This window comes from Choloepus didactylus, chromosome 4 (assembly GCF_015220235.1).
Source record: "Choloepus didactylus isolate mChoDid1 chromosome 4, mChoDid1.pri, whole genome shotgun sequence".
Lineage (NCBI taxonomy): Eukaryota > Metazoa > Chordata > Mammalia > Pilosa > Megalonychidae > Choloepus > Choloepus didactylus.
This window is the reverse complement of record NC_051310.1, coordinates 170,097,261-170,116,686: the sequence shown is the minus strand read 5'-3', so window position 1 is coordinate 170,116,686 and position 19,426 is coordinate 170,097,261. Positions and strand designations below refer to the sequence as shown.

Genomic DNA, 19,426 nt, shown 5'->3' with positions numbered 1-19,426 from the left:
TGGGGGAATGGAGGAGTGTAGGTACACAGTTTATGTCTCCTATTGAAATTAAGTTGGTATCAAAGAAAAACAAGATTGTTATGGATTTAAGAGTTTAATTTTAATCCCCACAGTAAACACAAAGAAATTATCAGAGAATATGACCATAGAGATGAAAAGTAGAGTTTGGGTTAAGAGAAATGGGGGAAGGGGCAATGGAGAGTTAAGAAATGAGTGTAGGGTTGCTGTTTGAGGTGAAGGGAAATTTCTAGTAATGGATGGTGGGAAAGTGATGGCATTACAATACTCTAAATGTGATTAATCCCACTAATGGAATGCTAGGGAGGGGGTGGAATTGGAAGATTTAGGCTGTATATATGTTTCCACAATTGAGAAAAAAAAAAGTCTAAATAGATGACAATTGAATGCCAAGGATGACCCTGGATGGGATCTGAGAATGGAGGACAGGAGGCTCAAAGGGACACAGTTGAGACATAAGGAAAAGGAAATATAGAATGTAAGCTTTGTATCATTGTTGAATCTCTTGTACTTCTTAGCGGCATTTAATGGGATTGCATAAAAGAATGTTCTTGTGCATGGGAATTGTACATGTGAATTATAGAGTTTGTTAAAGGATGTGTGCAGTTAACTCTCATATGTTCAGAAGACAGAGCAATAGATGATGGATGATAGTGAGGGAGGGAGGGAGGGAAAGAAATAGTGGTGTGACAACATGTTAAAGTTAGTGGATTGGGGTATTGGTGGGGGGTCAGGGAATGCTGGAGTTCTGTGTATGGGGTTTGTATTGTTTTTGCAACTGTTCCTATAACTTTAAATTTATTTCAAAATAAAATGTAAAAAAAAAAAAAAAGTGTACTGAAGAGGACTAACTTCAATGGATGCAGTCTAACCTAATCATTCTCTTAAATTCTGAAGTAACCTCTCGTAAAGGTTAGCACACTATGACTAGCAAGCCACATCCAGCCCACTGCTTGATTAATAAATAAGGTATTGAACCCATTCATCTATGTATTGTCTGGAGCTGTTTTCGCTATTACAGAGTTGAACAGTTAAGACAGAGATGGAATGGCTCACAAAGCCTAAATATTTTCTACCTGGTCTTTTACAGAAAAAATTGCCAACCCTGTTTTAGATAAGCAATCCAATAAAACCTCTTCCAGACTCACCTGAGGGGTTGTCTTTTTGTATTGGTCACCTCCATCTATTACATCCCTCATGATTCTTCTCTTGAGAAATTCATATTCTTCTGCACTCAGATGAATAGACTCTATGGTTTTCCCACAGCCCAAACACTGACCACTGGAATTACAAAGGTTTGTGTTAAATAATTCCCTGGAAAGGAACTTTTTCTAAAATGAATAATCCCAAGAAATGAAAAAATCAAAAGGTAATAAAAAAAAATATTAATACCTTCATGATCATCACATGCACTGCACTGATTTTTTTGGAAATCTGACGTCGTCACACATTGGTGTGACAGGAAACCCAAGAGAGTAGACTGTTGGGTATCCAGGTAAAGTTCTGAAAGTCATTCCTAAAACACAACCAGATCTCAAACTCCAGGGGAAAATATTTCTAAGGCTTCGTGCCAGAATCACAGTACCTATAGGAGAAATGTTTTGAGCACTACATTTTCTCCAACACAAAAGATGGCTTTTTTCCTAAAGTACTCTAATCCTATCTTTAGGTGTTTTAATTTTTTTTTTTCAAAATCAGTAGCAACAAAACCTACTAAACCTGAATTAAACAAGATAAAAATAAATTAAAATTTGGCCTTTACCTTTTCTGGATTGTGGTAAATTGTCCTTTCCATTGTTCTCCAGGAACACTACAAAAAAGATTGCAAAACCAAATCATCAGAAGGTTAGATAGTCAGTGTATTTAGAAACTCTGCCAGCAAGAACTCTGAGAAGTTGAGGATACTTCCCTAGAATGGTTTAATAAGAAGAGTGGTTGCAGACAGAGGCAAGATGGCGGCATAGAGAGGAGTGGAAGCTAAGCAGTCCCCCCGGAACAACTACAAAAAACCAGAAACAACTAGTAAATAATCCAGAATAACTGCGGGGGGACAAACAAGACCATCCACCTCATCACACACCAACCTGAATTGGGAGGAATGCCCAAGAACACAGCATAAAATCTGTAAGTAAAACCTGTGGAACCAAGTCGTGAGACCCCCTCCCCCATAGCCCGAGCTGTGGAGCCGCGTGGTGCGAAAGAGAAGCTCTCTCCCAGCAAGCAAATACAGCTCAGCTGAGCTCCAACTGGGGTTTTAAGTAGCGAGTGTGAACTGCTCACGACAGGTATGCAGCCCCAAAAAACAGACAGAGGCTTTGGGTGACGACTGACCTGGGAGAGCCGGAGGGTCGCCTTGACTGGGTCTGAAGGGGACTATCTGTTTCTTTTTCGGCTCAGTGGAGAAAGCCCCAGTCATTTTAAGTTTCCAGGGCTGTGACTCGGGGAAGGGCGGAGACACCACAAGCAGAGAGCGAGACCATTGAAATGCTAATGACCTCCACCTGGGGGCTCTGTCTTCTCTAGGAGGAAAGGGGTGGGGCCCTTTCCATTCAGAACCAGACCCCAGAGCCTGGGGGAACACGGCCACACCTCCTCACACCAGTCAAGAATTATAGGCTAACAGGCGTCACCTGCTGGGCAGAAAAGCACAGTGACCCGAGGCATCAAAGGGTGGAGCAATTTTCTAAGACACACCCACAGGGAAACCAGATACTGAATATTTCTTCCCTCTGTTCTGGTCTGGGAAAACCTGATTTGGATAAACAAGGAAACCATGACTAGACAACAGAAAATTACAACCTACACTAAGAAAAACAAAGTTATGGCCCAGTCAAAGGAACAAACGTACACTTCAACTGAGATACAGGAATTTAAACAACTACTGCTAAATCAATTCAAAAAGTTTAGAGAAGATATTGCAAAAGAGATAGAGGCTGTAAAGGAAGCACTGGACCTGTATACGGCAGAAATCAAAAGTTCAAAAAACCTACTGGTAGAATCTATGGAAATGAAAGGCACAACACAAGAGATGAAAGACACAATGGAAACATACAACAACAGATCTCAAGAGGCAGAAGAAAACACTCAGGAACTGGAGAACAAAACACCTGAAAGCCTACACACAAAGGAGCAGATGGAGAAAAGAATGAAAAAATATGAGCAACGTCTCCAGGAACTCAAAGATGAAACAAAGTACAATAATGTACGTATCATTGGTGTCCCAGAAGGAGAAGAGAGGGGAAAGGGGGCAGAAGCAATAATAGAGGAAATAATTCATGAAAATTTCCCATCTCTTAAGAAAGACATAAAATTACAGATCCAAGAAGCGCAACGTACTCCAAACAGAAGAGATATGAATAGGCCTACGCCAAGACACTTAATAATCAGATTATCAAATGTCAAAGACAAAGAGAGAATCCTGAAAGCAGCAAGAGAAAAGCAATCCATTACATACAAAGGAAGCTTAATAAGACTATGTGCGGATCTCTCAGTAGAAACCATGGAGGCAAGAAGGAAGTGGTGTGATATGTTTAAGATACTGAAAGAGAAAAACCACCAACCAAGAATCCTGTATCCAGCAAAGCTGTCCTTCAAATATGAGGGAGAGCTCAAAATATTTTCTGACAAACAGACAATGAGAGACTTTGTGAACAAGATACCTGCCCTACAGGAAATACTAAAGGGAGCACTACAGGGTGATAGAAGACAGGAGTGTGTGGTTTGGAACACAATTTTGGGAGATGGTAGCACAACAATGTAAGTACACTGAACAAAGGTAACTATGAATACGGTTGAGAGAGGAAGATGGGGAGCAAGTGAGACACCACAAGAAAGGAGGAAAGATAATGACTGGGACTGTGTAACTTGGTGAAATCTAGAGTATTCAACAATTGTGATAAAATGTACAAATATGTTCTTTTACGAGGGAGAACAAGCAAATGTCAACCTTGCAAGGTGTTAAAAATGGGGAGGCATTGGGGGAGGGATGCAATCAGCATAAACTAGAGACTGTAACTAATAGAATCATTGTATTATGCTTCCTTTAATGTAACAAAGGTGATATACTAAGGTAAATGCAGATAAGAGGGGGGGATAGGAGAGGCATGTTAGACACTTGACATTGGTGGTATTGTCTGATTCTTAATGGTGGGTAATGTCCATGATCAACTGTACAAATACTAGAAATCACTTCATGAACCAGAACAAATGTATGACAATACAATTAGAAGTTAATAATAGAGGGGCATATAGGAAAGAACTATATACCTATTACAAACTATATACTACAGTTAGTAGTATTTCAACATTTTTTCATAAACAGTAACAAACGTACTATATCAATACTAGGAGTCAACAATTGAGGGGGGCTGGTTAGGGATAGGGGAGGATTAGAGTTTCCTTTTCTTTTTTTCTTTTTTCATCTTTCACTTTATTTCTTGTCTGGAGTAATGAAAAGTTTCTAAAAATTGAACAAAAATTAAGTGTGATGGATGCACAGCTGTATGAGGGTACCCAGGGGCAAGTGATTGTACACTTTGGATCTTTGGATAATTGTATGGTATCTGAACAATCTCAATAAAAATGAAAAAAAAAAAAAAAAAAAAGCAAAAAAAAAAGAAAAGAAGAGTGGTTGCTACAGCTTGATGAGGCTATAGAGTTGATGGTACCCTACTCTGTATTTCCTTCTACTCTTCTTTCTCCTCTCATCATCGACCTTCATCTTCAACTCCAAATCTGTCTCACTGATGCTATAGAAAGCAGCTGACCCTAGTACTATAACCTCTAAAACAAACCCACCTCTAACCTTCTCCACACAGCTGCCTGATTTAGCACTAGTCCAAAGTAATTCCTCCCTTTTCTTATACACCAGTTAGTAACTGTCAGATATTATAGTCCCATGTAGGTTGTCAATGCCATCATAACAGATCTTATATCACAAAACAATTGCAGTACCTAGCCTATATCAGAGGCATTCAAAAACTATTGATTTATTTGCTTACTTCAGTTATCTTGTACATTTTTCTCTTACACATATTATTATTGAATCCTAAGGATTCTATCACCTTCTCTCCTTCCCCAGTTATATAATTCAGGATCTCATCATCTCACTCAAACCTACAAATGCCTCCAAAGAGATCTCCCTGTTTCCAAGTTTCATCCCTCTCCAATCTACTCTTCTCACTGCTTTGGCAGTTAACTTTTCTAAAACTCCACTCCAAAACCAGCACTCTTGATAACAATTTATAATGAAATACAAACTCCTTGGCATACAAAGATTTTCACAATCTGGCTGATCCACAGTTGGTATTCCATAAATATGTTAAATGAGCAAATGATTAGATCTAGCCAGAAAAACAATAAAGCATAAACGTCACTTCAAAGCTCTTAAATGTGATACACAGTAGCAAAGCAAGAAAAACAACAACAACAACAGCAAAAACAGAGAGAAGGAATGAATTTTTAGGAAAAAGCCTGAAGCAAATTAGTGGTAAAGAAATAAGAGAAAAAGAAAGCAAACTGAAACAATAATCAGGCATGTAGCCAGGAATGAGAATGAAAAGCAAAGGGAAAACAAACGAGCCTTGGAGACAGAGCAGCCAAATGAAGGAAAAATAAAAAACGAAATGGAAAGATGAAGATTTTGCATATCAGGTTTGATTAGGATCCCACCCCACCTCACCGCCCAGTACACTCCAACCATCCAAGTGGATGGAGTGCAGATATTACAAAGAATAAATACCGTATACCAGTCACTAGGTTTCAGAGGAACTTCTAAAATACAAATATGAACCATGGACAGTCTAACCAAATACTATATTCTTTTCCTTCTTTGAATTTTGGTCAAGTACTCCATCATCATACTACTTGCCTCAGAAAACAAAATAAATGGTCCTTCTAAAAAGAAAAAATACATTAAAAACTACGAACGCTCTATAATTTCCCTTTTATGTGATTTTGTGAAATTGCTTATGCTACTTTTTTAAAAAAGAAAAAAAAATTTGAATTAAGAAAGAAAAAACAAATCTTACAAAGAGATAGAAAAACGTATAATCTGAATAATAATGATTCTCAGCAACTATGAAAAAAAAAGGTAGGTATACCTATTAAAATAAGACCATACATATAACGAAAAATCAAAATTACCTTTCAAACCATGTTTTTATACTGTGTGCAAATGACTCCCCAGGATATAGTTTATTATTTCTTAGATAAAAAAGAATGTCTAGTAGTTTGTTTGAATATTGATCATCCTTGATGTCTTTTCCAAAATCAAAGAAGGTTTTTAAAGTTTCCAGCATAGGAATAAGATCATGACCTAGCAATTCCTCATACAGTTTCCAAGCTGTGTTTACATCTTGATGAAAAAGGGCTCCCTGGATGCAGTCATGATAATTTTTTTTGGAAGGGATCATGACTTGTTTGATATCTTCTAATAGGAGCAAGGCCTCTCTCCACCTGTCTGAGTGGATTAGTCCCCGGATGAGAAGACTGTAACCCCCAGATTCTAAACGCTTGTATCTGACTTTCATGATTTCATAGACATCAATAACTTCGGCTGTCTGCTTATGAAAGACACAAAGATACAAATATCTGGCCAGTAAGTCATAGCCTATAATGCCATTGTTTTTTGCTGCTACCCATGCCAGCAGGGATTTGGCCACATCTACAGAGCTATGAAAATGAGCCAGCTGTGAGCTGATCCAATTTTCAAAATTCGCCTTTCCTTTGAATTCTTCTTTAAGTTTATCCCACTCCTCTGAATTCAGAGGTTTTGTTGGGAGTTGAATAGTATTCCTTGGAGGTGGCAAGCCATGATCTTTATGCGGAGGACTCATCTGTGATCTCTTCTTAGCGGATCCCGCTGCAAAAAGATGAGAAAAATCAGAAGAAACTGGCTTATGACTGTCCTGATATCTTTTCCTAAGGTATTTCCCCTTGGCAATCAGCAGATTCGTTGCTTTGGTATTTTGTGAAGGCACTGTTGTAAGGGAAAACCAGCTCTGTTGGTTCCTAATAACATAGCGATCAGTAAGGAGAGAAACAGAGTGTCCTGAGCCTAGCCCAAGATACGGGTTGCTCTTCCAAACCTTAGGAAAGCTTCGGAAACCAGACAAACAGAAAGTCATTATGCAGTAGCGTCAGCACCAGATAGTAAGAGAGATGTTCAAAAAGCCCCTCTGTCTAAACCAAAACTATGGAAGTCGGGGGAGAGGCGTGGGGAATGGAAGCGCAAATTTCAAAAGGAAATTTCCAGTTTCTCCTTTGAAGACAAATCGAGGTTCCGCTTTTGGGGTACTTAATCGCAACGAAAGCAAGTGCGTTCTCTTCGGTAAAAAACGACAGGGAATATCCAAATTCGGTGGTAAGCTACAGCACCAGGAACACAACAGGAGTCTCTGCTCTTGTACCGAGGATCCCCGGTGGCTGTTAAATGCAGACCACGAACCTGAGGAAAAAGCACAAGGATCACTTGGAGCACAGCTGTCTCCCATGGGAGCCTTGTGAAAAAGGGGCGAAAAATCGTAAACTTAGGGACCAAAAGCCCCTAAGCCCAAGCTCACTAAGAGCAACGACAGCGGCGAAAGCCAAAGTCTAGGGTCTCTTGCCCTGCATAACAACTCTCCCCAGGCAGCAAAATTCGTCACATGGGGATGTGCGGTGGGGGTTGAGGTAGCCAACAGGTCAGGTAAAGAGATCCACGAAAGGCACGGCCTTGACCGTGTACGGCACGATCACAAACGAAGTACACTTCATTCAACAACTCACCACAGCACTCACGCTCCACGCAGCCATTAACCCGGAAGAAATTTACAACGTACCAAAGCACCAGGCTAATCCCGGCGGGCGGAACGAGACCCAACAGGATGGAGGAGTTCCGCTTGCTCTGGTGGCAAGAAAAAAAGCGATTTTCAGGCTATTCGTGGCATGAGAGAGCAAACCGGCTGCTGAAAATTTATAGTAGATTCTGGGGTCCTTTATAGCCTCCGGATATCCACTATGACCAATGAAATTAAATGGTGAAGGACGAAAGAGCAGCCCTTCCCGCTTTCCCCGAGCCCGAAGGACTCGAGTCACGTGGTGCACATGACCCATGAAACCAAGACAAGAAATGAAAACACAAACTCCTTTCTCTTGGGCCTTTAAAATCGGGCTTCGCGAGGAGGGTAGTTTTCCATCTCTTCTACGTCTGCTTTCCACCCTATTAGCGTGATACCCATATTCTCGGCGATTGCTAGAGTAACAGTTTCCTAGTTAGACTATACTTCCGCCCATGTCCAAGATGGCGGTTGAGCGGCCTTCCTAACCATTACGGGGGTTTGGAGGCGTCTGAAGTTTGTGGTGGTGGTGGGTGCAACGGTTAGTATACAAGCAAAGGCAGGAGCTCGGGTGGCCATGGAATCGGCCAAGGACTGGAAAGAAATTCTCCGCCGGCGCTTAGCAACGCCCAGCACCCGCCCAAACAGTGAGTTCGGGAGGGGCCGCCTGCTGGGATAAGTCGGCCCCAAATTGGATGGAAGGAGGGAGGAAAATGGAGAGGAGAAGCAGTTAGGCGCCCCGCTCTTGGCTTCTGTATAACTTCTCCTGATAAAGGCGACGGAGTGGAACGTGATTTGGAATCCAGAAAGGCTTGGCCCCAACTTTCCGGGGAAAGGATTTGGGGGAAGAAAAAGCAACCTTAGTCACTCATTTCCATGGTCCTGAATTCGGCGTGTCGTCAGAAATAACTTAGAACCCCGGTTCCATCGCCTCTTCCACCCCACCAGGACCTCTAGTCGTTGACCTTGCAACCTTTTTACTGAAACACTTCTCATGTCCTCACTTCCCTCTTTACCCATCTTAGGTTTCATAATCCATCTGTCCTTGTCTCCTTTCCCCTTCTTCACATTTTGAATGATAAACCTGCTCGGATAAATACATCTTGCATCCCTATTCCACACCTGCATCCATGGCAGATGAAAGTGGCTGGGAAAAAAACAGAACCTTTGTGATTTGCCTCTCTTTTGATTCATGTCCACTAACCTGAAGTAGGTCTTTTACCGTGTTTCTTAGACATTCTCCCACACTCCAAGGCAATTCTTCCCACCCTTTCTGCTTAAACTTCCGGTATGTCTTACCCAGTCCTTATTTTCAGCTGATGAACTTTTATTTTAATATCATTGAGAAAATAGCAGACAAGCACTTCATCTCTTCCATTTAGTATTTCTATCAGCACCCCACCAACAACCCCACCCCGCTTAGATGCCTGTATTTCTTTCCTAGGGCTGCTGTAACAGAGTACCACAAACTTAGTGGTAAAACAGAAAGTTATTGTCTCATCATTTTGGAAGCTAGATGATGGGAATCAAGGTGTGGGCAGGACCATGTTCCCTTAGCTTCTGGTGGCTTCTAGCAATCCTTGATATTCCTTGGCTTGCAGCTGCAGCACTTCATTTGCTGCCTCTGTCATCACATGGTTCCCAACTCTCTCTTCTCCCCTTCTTGTGCTACAATCTTCTTATGCTTCTTATGATACCAATCATATTGGATTAAGGCCTCACCTTACTTCCATATGACCTTATCTTTAATTCCATCTGCAATGACCCTATTTCCAATAAGGTCACATTCAAAGGGGAGAGGGGCAAGGGGGAGTGATACAATTCAACCCATACAATGCCCAAATGCTCTACCTTCACTGTTAAAATGATAAAATGCCTATCCTCCTATTTGAGGCAGTGCCTACACTCCAGCACCAGATTGCATTCCTTTTCTTCTATTCACGGATTTCATTTGGTGTTATACTCTCTCATCATCAGATTTTCCTTTGTTCCTGTATCATTTCTCAGCACTGAGAAGCATGCTGCAATATCCCCTATCTTACAAAAGTCCTTTGATCTCACATCTACCTCCAGCTTCTCCCATATTTCTCTGAATCCCTTTATAGGAAATCTTCTCAAAACAGTTATATGTACTTGTGCTTTCTCCTCTCTCTCCTATTCTCTGTTAAACCCACTCCATTCTTTCATGGATGTTTATTGCATGCCTTTTATGTGGCAAGTATTGTTCTAGGCTATAGCCAGGCACAAAACAGATAAAAATCTCAGTTTTTATATAACTTACACTATAGTGTGGGGTGAGGTGATGTTTTAGTTTCCTAGGCTGTTTCAGCAAATACCATGACATGAGGTTGGGAAAATGTCCATATCAAGGCATCATCAAGGTGATTCTTTCTTCCCGAAGACCAGCTGCTATTGGCAATCCTTGGATCAATTTAATGTCGTGAGGTCTTCCCTAACACCCTATTGAAAGCTGAATGTTCAGGTGCACATGTATGAACATACACTCACAGATATACATGTGTATCTCTAGGTTATGAGAGTGAAAAAGAATGAATGAAATTATTAATTAATGAAAATTATTCTTGGGATTTAAGCTTTGGTAATTGGATTAATACTGGTACTACTATCCACTAATAGTGGAAATATGGAAATAGAAGAATATGTTGAGAGATGGGGGAAATTATCTTAAGGTGGAACATGAGGATGAATATATTGTGTGTTGAATATTTGAGTTTAGAGTTCAAGAGCATTGTCTGGGTTAGTGATATGGGTTTATGGCTTATCAAAATTTGCATTATGAAAGTTGAAATGATATAGGATCACAAAGAAGAAATGGTCAGAAAATAGGAGAAGCAACACAGCATAGTCTCATAAAAGCCAAGGGAAGGTAGGTAGATCAACAGTGTCAAATTTAGCAGAAAAATCAAAGACAGAGCTGTCCATTAATCTAAACAATGAGGTTGTTGGTTGCCCTGGCAGGAACTGTTTCTGTAGAGTGGTGAGAACAGAAGCAAGATTGCATAAAGAAGGAATGAGAGAAAAGAAAGCAAAGATAATCAAGGTAGGCTTTCCTTTTGAAAAATTGGATGAGAAAGAAAGGAAGTACATGTGGCAGTATGTAGGAAGAAACGGTTTTATTGGATGGAAGAGACCTTTGCATATTTGTAAGTTAGGAAAGCCAGTAGAGATGAAGAGATTGAAGGTAATGAAAGAGATAGGGAGAATGATAGACTAAATAATGGAATAATGTGCAAGAGGAGAATTGGAGAGGGTGAGATTAAGTGCTTGGGTAGAATATGTGGTTAGCCTTGGGTGAAAGAAGAGATGTCTATTCCCCTGAAACTGAAGGAAGAAGATTAGGTGCAGATTTGATACTTTCCTATCTGCCCTTTCCACCTAGGTGTTTTTGGTTATCCATGCCCAGTAGCCTGTTTTTCTTGAACTGGAAGAAAATGGCATCTGTTGAGGGTGAACATGGAGGGGGCTTGAAGAATGTAATGAAGGTCTGGAGTTGTCATCAAGAGGAATAAGCACGAGAATACACCAAGGGCAAACAAATTGTGTCCTGGTTTTTTGTTTTTGTTCTGTTTTGAGATGCTAACTTATTAATTAGTAACCATAAAATTAATTTGTGGGCCCAGAAATCAGCAAATTTTGGTTTTCTCCAACAGCACTGAGCTATAGTAGAGAAATTGGCTTATAGGATTGTCCGAGATTAAAATTTTAAGTGACAGATGCAGCAGAAATAAGAGGCATAAACAGGCATGAGAGGAATTGGGAAGGAAGTGAGACCAGGAAGAGGAAAGTAAACTTTCAGGGAAATAGATCACTGAACTGAAGGTCTCAGTGAGGCTAAAGCTTGGGCATTATGGCAGTGAGGGCTTGGATGACACAAAAGGAGAGGAAAATTATGATCAGAGAGGATGTTCGAGTTTAAGATTTCAGAAAAGGCGCAGATGAGATCCATATCTTCTGTGGAATTAAGTGATATTAGTAGAGGTGAAAAGTCTTTAGAGTTGAAAAGATCAAGGGTACCAATGTCAATGTTTCATTCTGCCTAGATGATTGCAGGATCCTGAAGTGAAAAACAATGGGAACCAGTTGCCAGCATCCAAAAATAAGTATGGAAGAATGGCAGATTAAGAAGGGTACATGCCAGCAGCAGGCAAGTTGGAGGTGGCCTTTGGCGTGAGCTTCAGAGGGAGGGATTTTGTATTTGGTGGAGAAACAGTGATTTGGAATGGACAAACCTGAAACTCCATGAGGTCAGGTGCTTGCTCACCCCACCAGCCCCAGTGTCTAGCACAGTGTTCCTACATAGTAGGAGTTCAGTAAATACTTTTTATCGATTGGATTAGGAACACTCCAGAGGTCTGTAGGTGAGGCAATGATGATGAAAAGACATGTTTTAGTGGTACAAAGGAGAAGGGGTATTCTGAGATGCACTTGAAGATGCAGAGGAGGTGGTTTACAGTGGAATGTGGTGGTGATTCTTGGTATTTCAAAAAACTTTATATATTCAGTGTCTAAGCAAAATTGTGCAGGCCTTTTCAATACTCTGTTTTTAAATCAGCGTATACAGGATGATCTAGGAAAAAACATTTCATTTTAAAAGTGCTTTTCCATGAAGAAACTAGAAGATATGGACAATCTTGATAAGGTTCACAATGGCACCATCAGTAAAGAACTCTCCCACTAGGGAAGAGCAACTATGACCAATGTCTTCTTAGACTGTGTTTTCCAGGAGTGTCTCACTTATGATGGAGAAATGGTAGTGGTTTAAATCTTAAGATAAGTTAAAAAAAAAAATTTAGGCTCCTACAAGTTTCAAAGCTCTTTTCTTGAAAAGTATGAACTCATCAAATTCTTTGAGATTTGGATCCTTTGTTCTTAAGGTAAATTTGCTTAAAACCTTATTTCCCTTAGTGCTCAGGGAAAAGCAGAAAATTTTAATACTTTGTTCATTTTGCTATCAGTGTACCTATTGTAGAGGACTGTAAACTAGTAAAACCTAATCTGATGAATTGCTGTATCCTATTATTTTCATATAGGTTGTAGTCATTAAATTACAAGGTCAGGTAGAGTACCACATATGCCATGTATTAAATCTAAGAATCATGTCTTACTCTTTATAAGAGGTGCTATGTAGCTGAAGATTAGCTAACAATGCAGTTGTCCTTTTATCACTGTGATGCAAAATTCCTGAGAAGGAAATTTTTAAATACAATTTTTAAATCACCATTCTTGTTATTAAAAACATGATAAGGATTTGGTAAATTTTCCAGATTGAAGCTTAAAAAAGTCATATTGTCAGAAGAAATGTTAGATTTAACTTTTTGCTATAACAGCAGTTTGCTATATAACACCATTGTAAGCCAACTGCAGAGGAAAAGGGTAAAATAAGAGCACAGAAATTCTGCTTTATGACACTCATAGCTATCAACAGTTGACAGTGAAGAGCTTGTAGTATACTAATGTCTTCTGATTTATAAAGAAAATTGGAGGCCACAACTATGAATGGAGTTGGACCATGATGAAGCTACATTTCTTTAATTCTTTATACTGCAGTTTATACAGAAAGGAATTCTCTTAATCTTAGACTACAAAATCCCTTCCAAGAATATAGCATTTTCTTCTAAGTGAAAACCTCAAGTATTCTACTTCTTTTCATCATGAAAAAGTAATCTATGAGTATCCCTTTGGTGTAAGAAAAGGTGTCTGTGTATTTAAAAAACATACTTTGAAATAGTTTTTAAAAATCATCTGATTTTAAAATTTTAAACTATTTAAAAAGTTTTTAAAATATACTGTACTATTAGTTCCAGATAAACATTTTTTTCAAAATTATCTGTTCACACTTTTCAAGTTACTGTTACACACTGATATGAAATTAAGATATCAATTTAGTGGCGATGTATAACAGTTTACTTTCCTGTATACTTTCAGAAGTATAATGAAAGAAAATTAGGCTTTAACATTGCAAATCTTTCATAAGGAAATGAGCCATGGCCCCCAAACTGTCCTTTACAGATTATGTAGAATTCCTAGAAACCAAAGTTTACAAATGGATTTCTCACTTCATATTAAGAAGAAAAATAAAATTTGCCACCTCTGATTACAGAATAGCTTCAAATCATCAGAGATTCACTTAAAACTTTAATTCCAACCTCTAATGAGTGTCATTCATTTCTATAGGATTATAAGACCTACCTGGGCTTTGTTCTTGCATTAGGAAACCAAAAGGAACCTGCAGCTCTGCAATATATTTTCAAATTGCTTGATATTCAGAACAAAGGACATCTGAATGTTTTTCCCTTAATTATTTCTTTAGGGTAATTCTCATTCCTGTCACCAAGTCATTGTTCCTTAAGAAATTTTATACACATTTGGGTTACATTACCTACTTAATGGCAAGTTTTTTGTTTGTTTGTTTTTTAAATTAAATTCAGTTTTATTGAAATATATTCACAAACCATACAGTCATCCATGGTGTACATTCAACTGTTCACACTACCATCATGTAGTTATGCATTCATCACCACAATCTATTTCTGAACATTTTCCTTACATCAAAATCAGAATAAGAATAAAAAATAAAAGTAAAAAAGAACACCCAAATCATCCCCCCCATCCCACCCTATTTTTCATTTAGTTTTTGTCCCCATTTTTCTACTCATCTGTCCATAAAGGGAGTGTGATCCACAAGGTTTTCACAATCACATTGTCACCCCTTATAATCTACATTATTATACAGTCTTCTACAGAAGTCCAGACTACTGGGTTGGAGTTTGATAGTTTCAGGTATTTACTTCTAGCTATTCCAATACATTAAAGCCTAAGACGTATTATCTATATAGTGCATAAGAATACACCAGAGTGACCTCTCAACTCCATTTGAAATCTCTCAGCCACTGAAACTTTATTTCGTTTCATTTTGCATCCCCCTTTTGGTCAAGAAGATATTCTCAATCCCACGATGCCGGGTCCAGATTCATCCCTGGGAGTCATATCCTGCGTTGCCGGGGAGATTTACACTCCTGGGAGAATGACAAGTTTTTTATTTAACAAAAAGATGTAAATAACAAATTTCAGAAGTAAGTCAAGATCTGTTTAAAAGAAATATAAATGGGCTAGATCAAAGCTGATTTGATTAGATATAAATACTAAAAAAAAAACAAATCTGTAAATGGATGTCAAGGGCTGTGCTACCCATTGGAGAGAGAAGTGAGCATGAGAAATTTGAGGAAAAGATGTGTTTTAGTGATACAAAGGAGAAGAGGCTTTCTGAGATGCACTTGAAGATGTAGAGGAGAAATCTGATGTTCCTGGTTGTGCCAGTTTGAATGTATTATGTCCCCCAAAACCCCATTATCTTTGATGCAGTCTTGTGGGGGCAAACATATTGGTGTTGATTAGATTGCAATTCTTTGATTATTTCCATGGAGATGCGACCCACCCAACTGTAGGTGATAACTCTGATTAGATAATTTCCATGGAGGTGTGGCCCTGCCCATTCAGCAGAGCAAGCTTGCTATAGCCAAAAGGGACACTTCGAAGAAAGCATGGGAGCTAAGAGAGGAGCTACAGCTTACAAAGACATTTTGGAGACGGTTTTTGAAAGCAGTCTTTTGCTCCTGAGAAGCTAAGAGAGGACAAATGCCCCAAGAGCAACTAAGAGTGCCATTTTTGAGGAGCTGCAGCCTCAAGAGGAACGTCCTGGGAGAAAGCCATTTTGAAACCAGAACTTGGAGCAGACGCCAGCCATGTGCCTTCCCAGCTAACAGAAGTTTTCCGGACACCATTGGCCATCCTCCAGTGAAGGTACCCCCTTACCTTGGACGCTTTATGGCCTTAAGACTGTAACTTTGTAACCAAATAAACCCCCTTTATAAAAGCCAATCCATTTCTGATTATCTTCCTTAATGGCAACATTAGCAAACCGGAACACTGGTGATCAAAGACTACTGTATACAATTCTATAGAAACTTTTAACAGTTCTGATAAGGTAGCTCCTTTTCACAGAAGTTTTGCAAACTTTGGTAGTTGCAGACTCTTGATTGTTATTCTGTAAAAAGAATTAAAAATGGAAGTAAACTAAAAATTTTTAAAAAACTGGCCAGAACTATGTGCTGTGTTTCAGTGTAAAACAGATTTGTTGAAGCACTTGTTTTCTGCCTTATTGGTCTCAGAGAATAACATGATGAGCTGTGAAGTGGAATTTAATTGTATCTGATAAGCATTCAGATACAGCAGGTGTAAAAGTAGGAATGTCTGCCCTTGTAAGACAAAAAGCATTCCTTAATTTGAATAGTGACCTTTCCACTTGATGGAATGGTTTTATACAGTAGTATTCCACTTCTTTACCATATGTCCATAGCTAGTTTTTAGAAGATGGTGTGATTTCTATATGCTTAAGATAAACAATAGGAAGACATGGTTTTAAAACATTAAAAATAACATTTTCATATTTGTCATAAAACATTGTCCCCGCAAACTGTCTTCTTTTTTCCATTTGAAAACATTTCAGTATTCTTTCAATAACTTCATTTGGTTTCCAAATCATCTCTGTAAGTCTCATAGCACATATTACAAACATTATTTAAAATTCTCTATAAGGCCTTTCATTAGGAATTTTTAGATAGCAATTACTGCAAATATTAGAAGGAAAATTACAGTCCATGTGTTAGAATGCATTTTTTAAAAACTGAATACTCTATGGGCTTAAGTCAATTGCTAATTGGAAAGGTTAATACTGACCCTTTATAGGTATGTCTCCACATTAGGCAAACTTATTAAATGAAAATTCTGTTTTAGAAAAACTAAATATTATCTTCTTTTGGAAATTAAATACCCAAAATTTTCATAAAGATTTCTTTTAAGTGTGGTATCTTTTAAATATGGTATCTTTTACTCTTAGCATATTAAAGTTTGTTTATAAAATAAATTTAAAATATTTCATAAATGTATCTGTTTTATCAGTTTTTTTTAGGTTGCTTATATAGGCTAAGGTAAGAAGTTTCTGGTGCTGAGCTTTGTAATCCTGGCTGATTTGTAAAGACTTTGTACATCCATATACCATGATAGAGAGAGCCTGGGTGGTGCACTTTAGATCATACCACCCAGATCCACCACTCTGCTTATAGTAGCTAAGAGTGTCCTCAGAGACTCTGATCTACTTCAGAGAGATTCTCTGTGGATACTCTGATATCAGTAGTGTTTCTTATACAGAGCAGATACTTGGAACAAATTAGTTGAATATTTACCAAGAATTTTAAGCCTCACATTTTCCATAGAGAGTAACTATCACCTAAAATAATCCACTGGATCAAAGTTTCTTAAGCCAGTATTTTTTGGGGGGAAGTTTATAAAATGGAAGAATTTGAGGAAAGTCTGCTTCCATTTTTTAATTCAAATAATAGGCAAGGTGTGGAATGGGAAGGGAGGTGGTGGGCTGGGAGGTTAAACAGTTTGTGCAGGTATAAACTGTTCATGGAAAATGAGAGGAGCAGGCCATAACAGAATAATTGCTATAGAGTAGGCAGCAATCCTCAGTCTTGTATCATTTTCTTCTTTAGTTCTCAATAGCTAAGGTATAGGACTAGAGGGGTAAATGGTTACACTGATCCTATGTGCAGGTTTTGCTGACTGGGTGCAGAGCAAGGTCAAGGAACTTGAGAATAGTGGCAAGAGTAGTTCAGACAGTGACGTTCCTAGTCTGTTAGGAAAGGGAGTAGAACTTCTAGGAAGGTGCTAACTTGAGGACAAAAGAGAGGTTGTTGTATATTTTATTCACACATTTATTTCTACTAAATACAGGCCATGCAAGAACTAATGAAAATCCAGGAACCAAGATCATGTTTCATTTTAAGATGTTAAAGGTTACTTTTGCCTTTAAATTTGCATAATACCTAATAATCATTTATATTAAATCAAGTTTTATGTGAATGCAACTTATGAGAACTATCAAGAATATACAGAATCAGGTATTTGCTATATTCTGAATTGATATATAAATCATGAGAAATTGACACCACATTTGGACTAATGCTTGACTTGTGTAGCTTGTAATTTTGTGTTCTCATTGGAAGCATTTAAAATCATGGTAATTGAAATTTAAGAGAATCAACATAGCCTGCATCCTTTGGCAGTCTAGTCCACTGCAAACTGAATTTTTTGGGGAACTATTTGGGCTGGAGTATGTTTGAGTCTGCTATTTCAAACTACTTGCTTGCTTTGTTCTTAGATTTAAGGACACATCAATCCTACAGTTATGAAAAACACCACTATTTGAAACATATGCTGCTACTTAGCATTTTGGTAATCAACCATGAAAAACATTTGGTATCCAATACTGATGTATGTTCAGGTTGAGTAACATAATTAAATACCCTACACAATTTTAAGCAAGTGTAAGGTAAATGGCTATTTTGGTTTAATGTTAACAAAACAAATTTGAAACTTTTCACTAGGCAATTTAAGAAACTGCAAAGCAACCTAGAAAAGGAAGTTTCAAAAACATATAAGATTAAAAGTTTGTAAGTTTCATTTATCCAAATTATTTTTTAAAATACAATTTGCTTCCTTAAATGCTACTAAAATACTAATTTTACTACAAAAAGATTAGAATTCCTTGTAAAAACTCATATTGTACACTTCATAATGCAGAAGAGGTCCATGTATTCCAAGAAGTTTTAGCAAAATTTAGCATCATTCTGGATGACTAATTCTTTAATACTGAAGTTATGGGGGTTATCTTATCCTCAGTCCAGCATAAAAGATTGACATCAATATTGGAAATGAAGCTTTGCCACTCTCGGCTCTGAAGCACTTAAGTTTTTACTTTAACTGAGCTGAATTTCCACTTAAAAATTAAATCAAGACTTGACTTTACCACCAATTAGAAGCAACATGAAAGTATAGAGAGGTAATATATTCAAAGAGCACTGCACTAGATAGTGTACAACCAATTAGGAGTATAGCTTGGATTAAACTGAGCATCAGTTTCTTTGTAAACTGCGTGATAGCTATCACATACCTAAGGAATCTTTCTAACAAATTCTTTGGAGGCAGAGAAAAGGGGACTGCTTATCTGTTAGATGGAAAAGAAAAATGAGAACACAAAAATTTTACATAAGCTTAAGAATCAGCCCTGGACTGTAGATCACTATGTGACTGATATATGATACACTTAACTTTAAGAATTTATGATTTCACTGTATTTTTTCCCCACTTGCAGGATGAAATCTTTGACATGGTGAAAGTGAAGGATCCTTTCAAAATCTCTCTTCAGGATTTAATCAGCAGTAATCAAGGAGACACAGTCGCACCATTCTAACTCATCTGAATGGCTTCTGGACTTATGAGAACAGAGAAGCCCTTGTTGCAAATGACAACTAAAACTCTGCAGACACTGATGATTCATGATCTCAGAAAGACTAAATTGTATTCATTAAGATGTCCTTGTTGGCTGCATGCAAAACTCTGAGGCAGACTTCTTATGTAATGGTCTAAATAAAACACTTCCAACTGCCTATAGGACAGAGCGTATACTTTGTTTACTAGAATTTGAGTTTACAATAGTTTGGAAGCAG

At 38.2% G+C, this 19,426-nt stretch overlaps 1 protein-coding gene and 1 long non-coding RNA gene across 2 annotated transcripts in view; one reads left to right on the top strand and one right to left on the bottom strand.

The window, feature by feature from the left end:
• The window catches only part of LOC119532401 (protein only RNase P catalytic subunit), an 83,107-nt gene extending 75,280 nt beyond the window's left edge, over window positions 1–7,827 (bottom strand). The window contains 4 exon segments of the mRNA XM_037834809.1: window positions 1,167–1,299; window positions 1,781–1,828; window positions 6,163–7,465; window positions 7,786–7,827. Of these exon segments, the coding sequence (XP_037690737.1) occupies window positions 1,167–1,299; window positions 1,781–1,828; window positions 6,163–7,145 (1,164 nt within the window). The 5' untranslated portion in view covers window positions 7,146–7,465; window positions 7,786–7,827.
• Window positions 7,828–8,097: 270 nt separating this feature from the next.
• On the top strand, window positions 8,098–19,373 carry LOC119532406. Its single transcript, XR_005216532.1, has 2 exons — window positions 8,098–8,482; window positions 19,072–19,373. It is a non-coding gene; the product is annotated as an uncharacterized LOC119532406 (long non-coding RNA).
• Window positions 19,374–19,426: the final 53 nt, after the last annotated feature.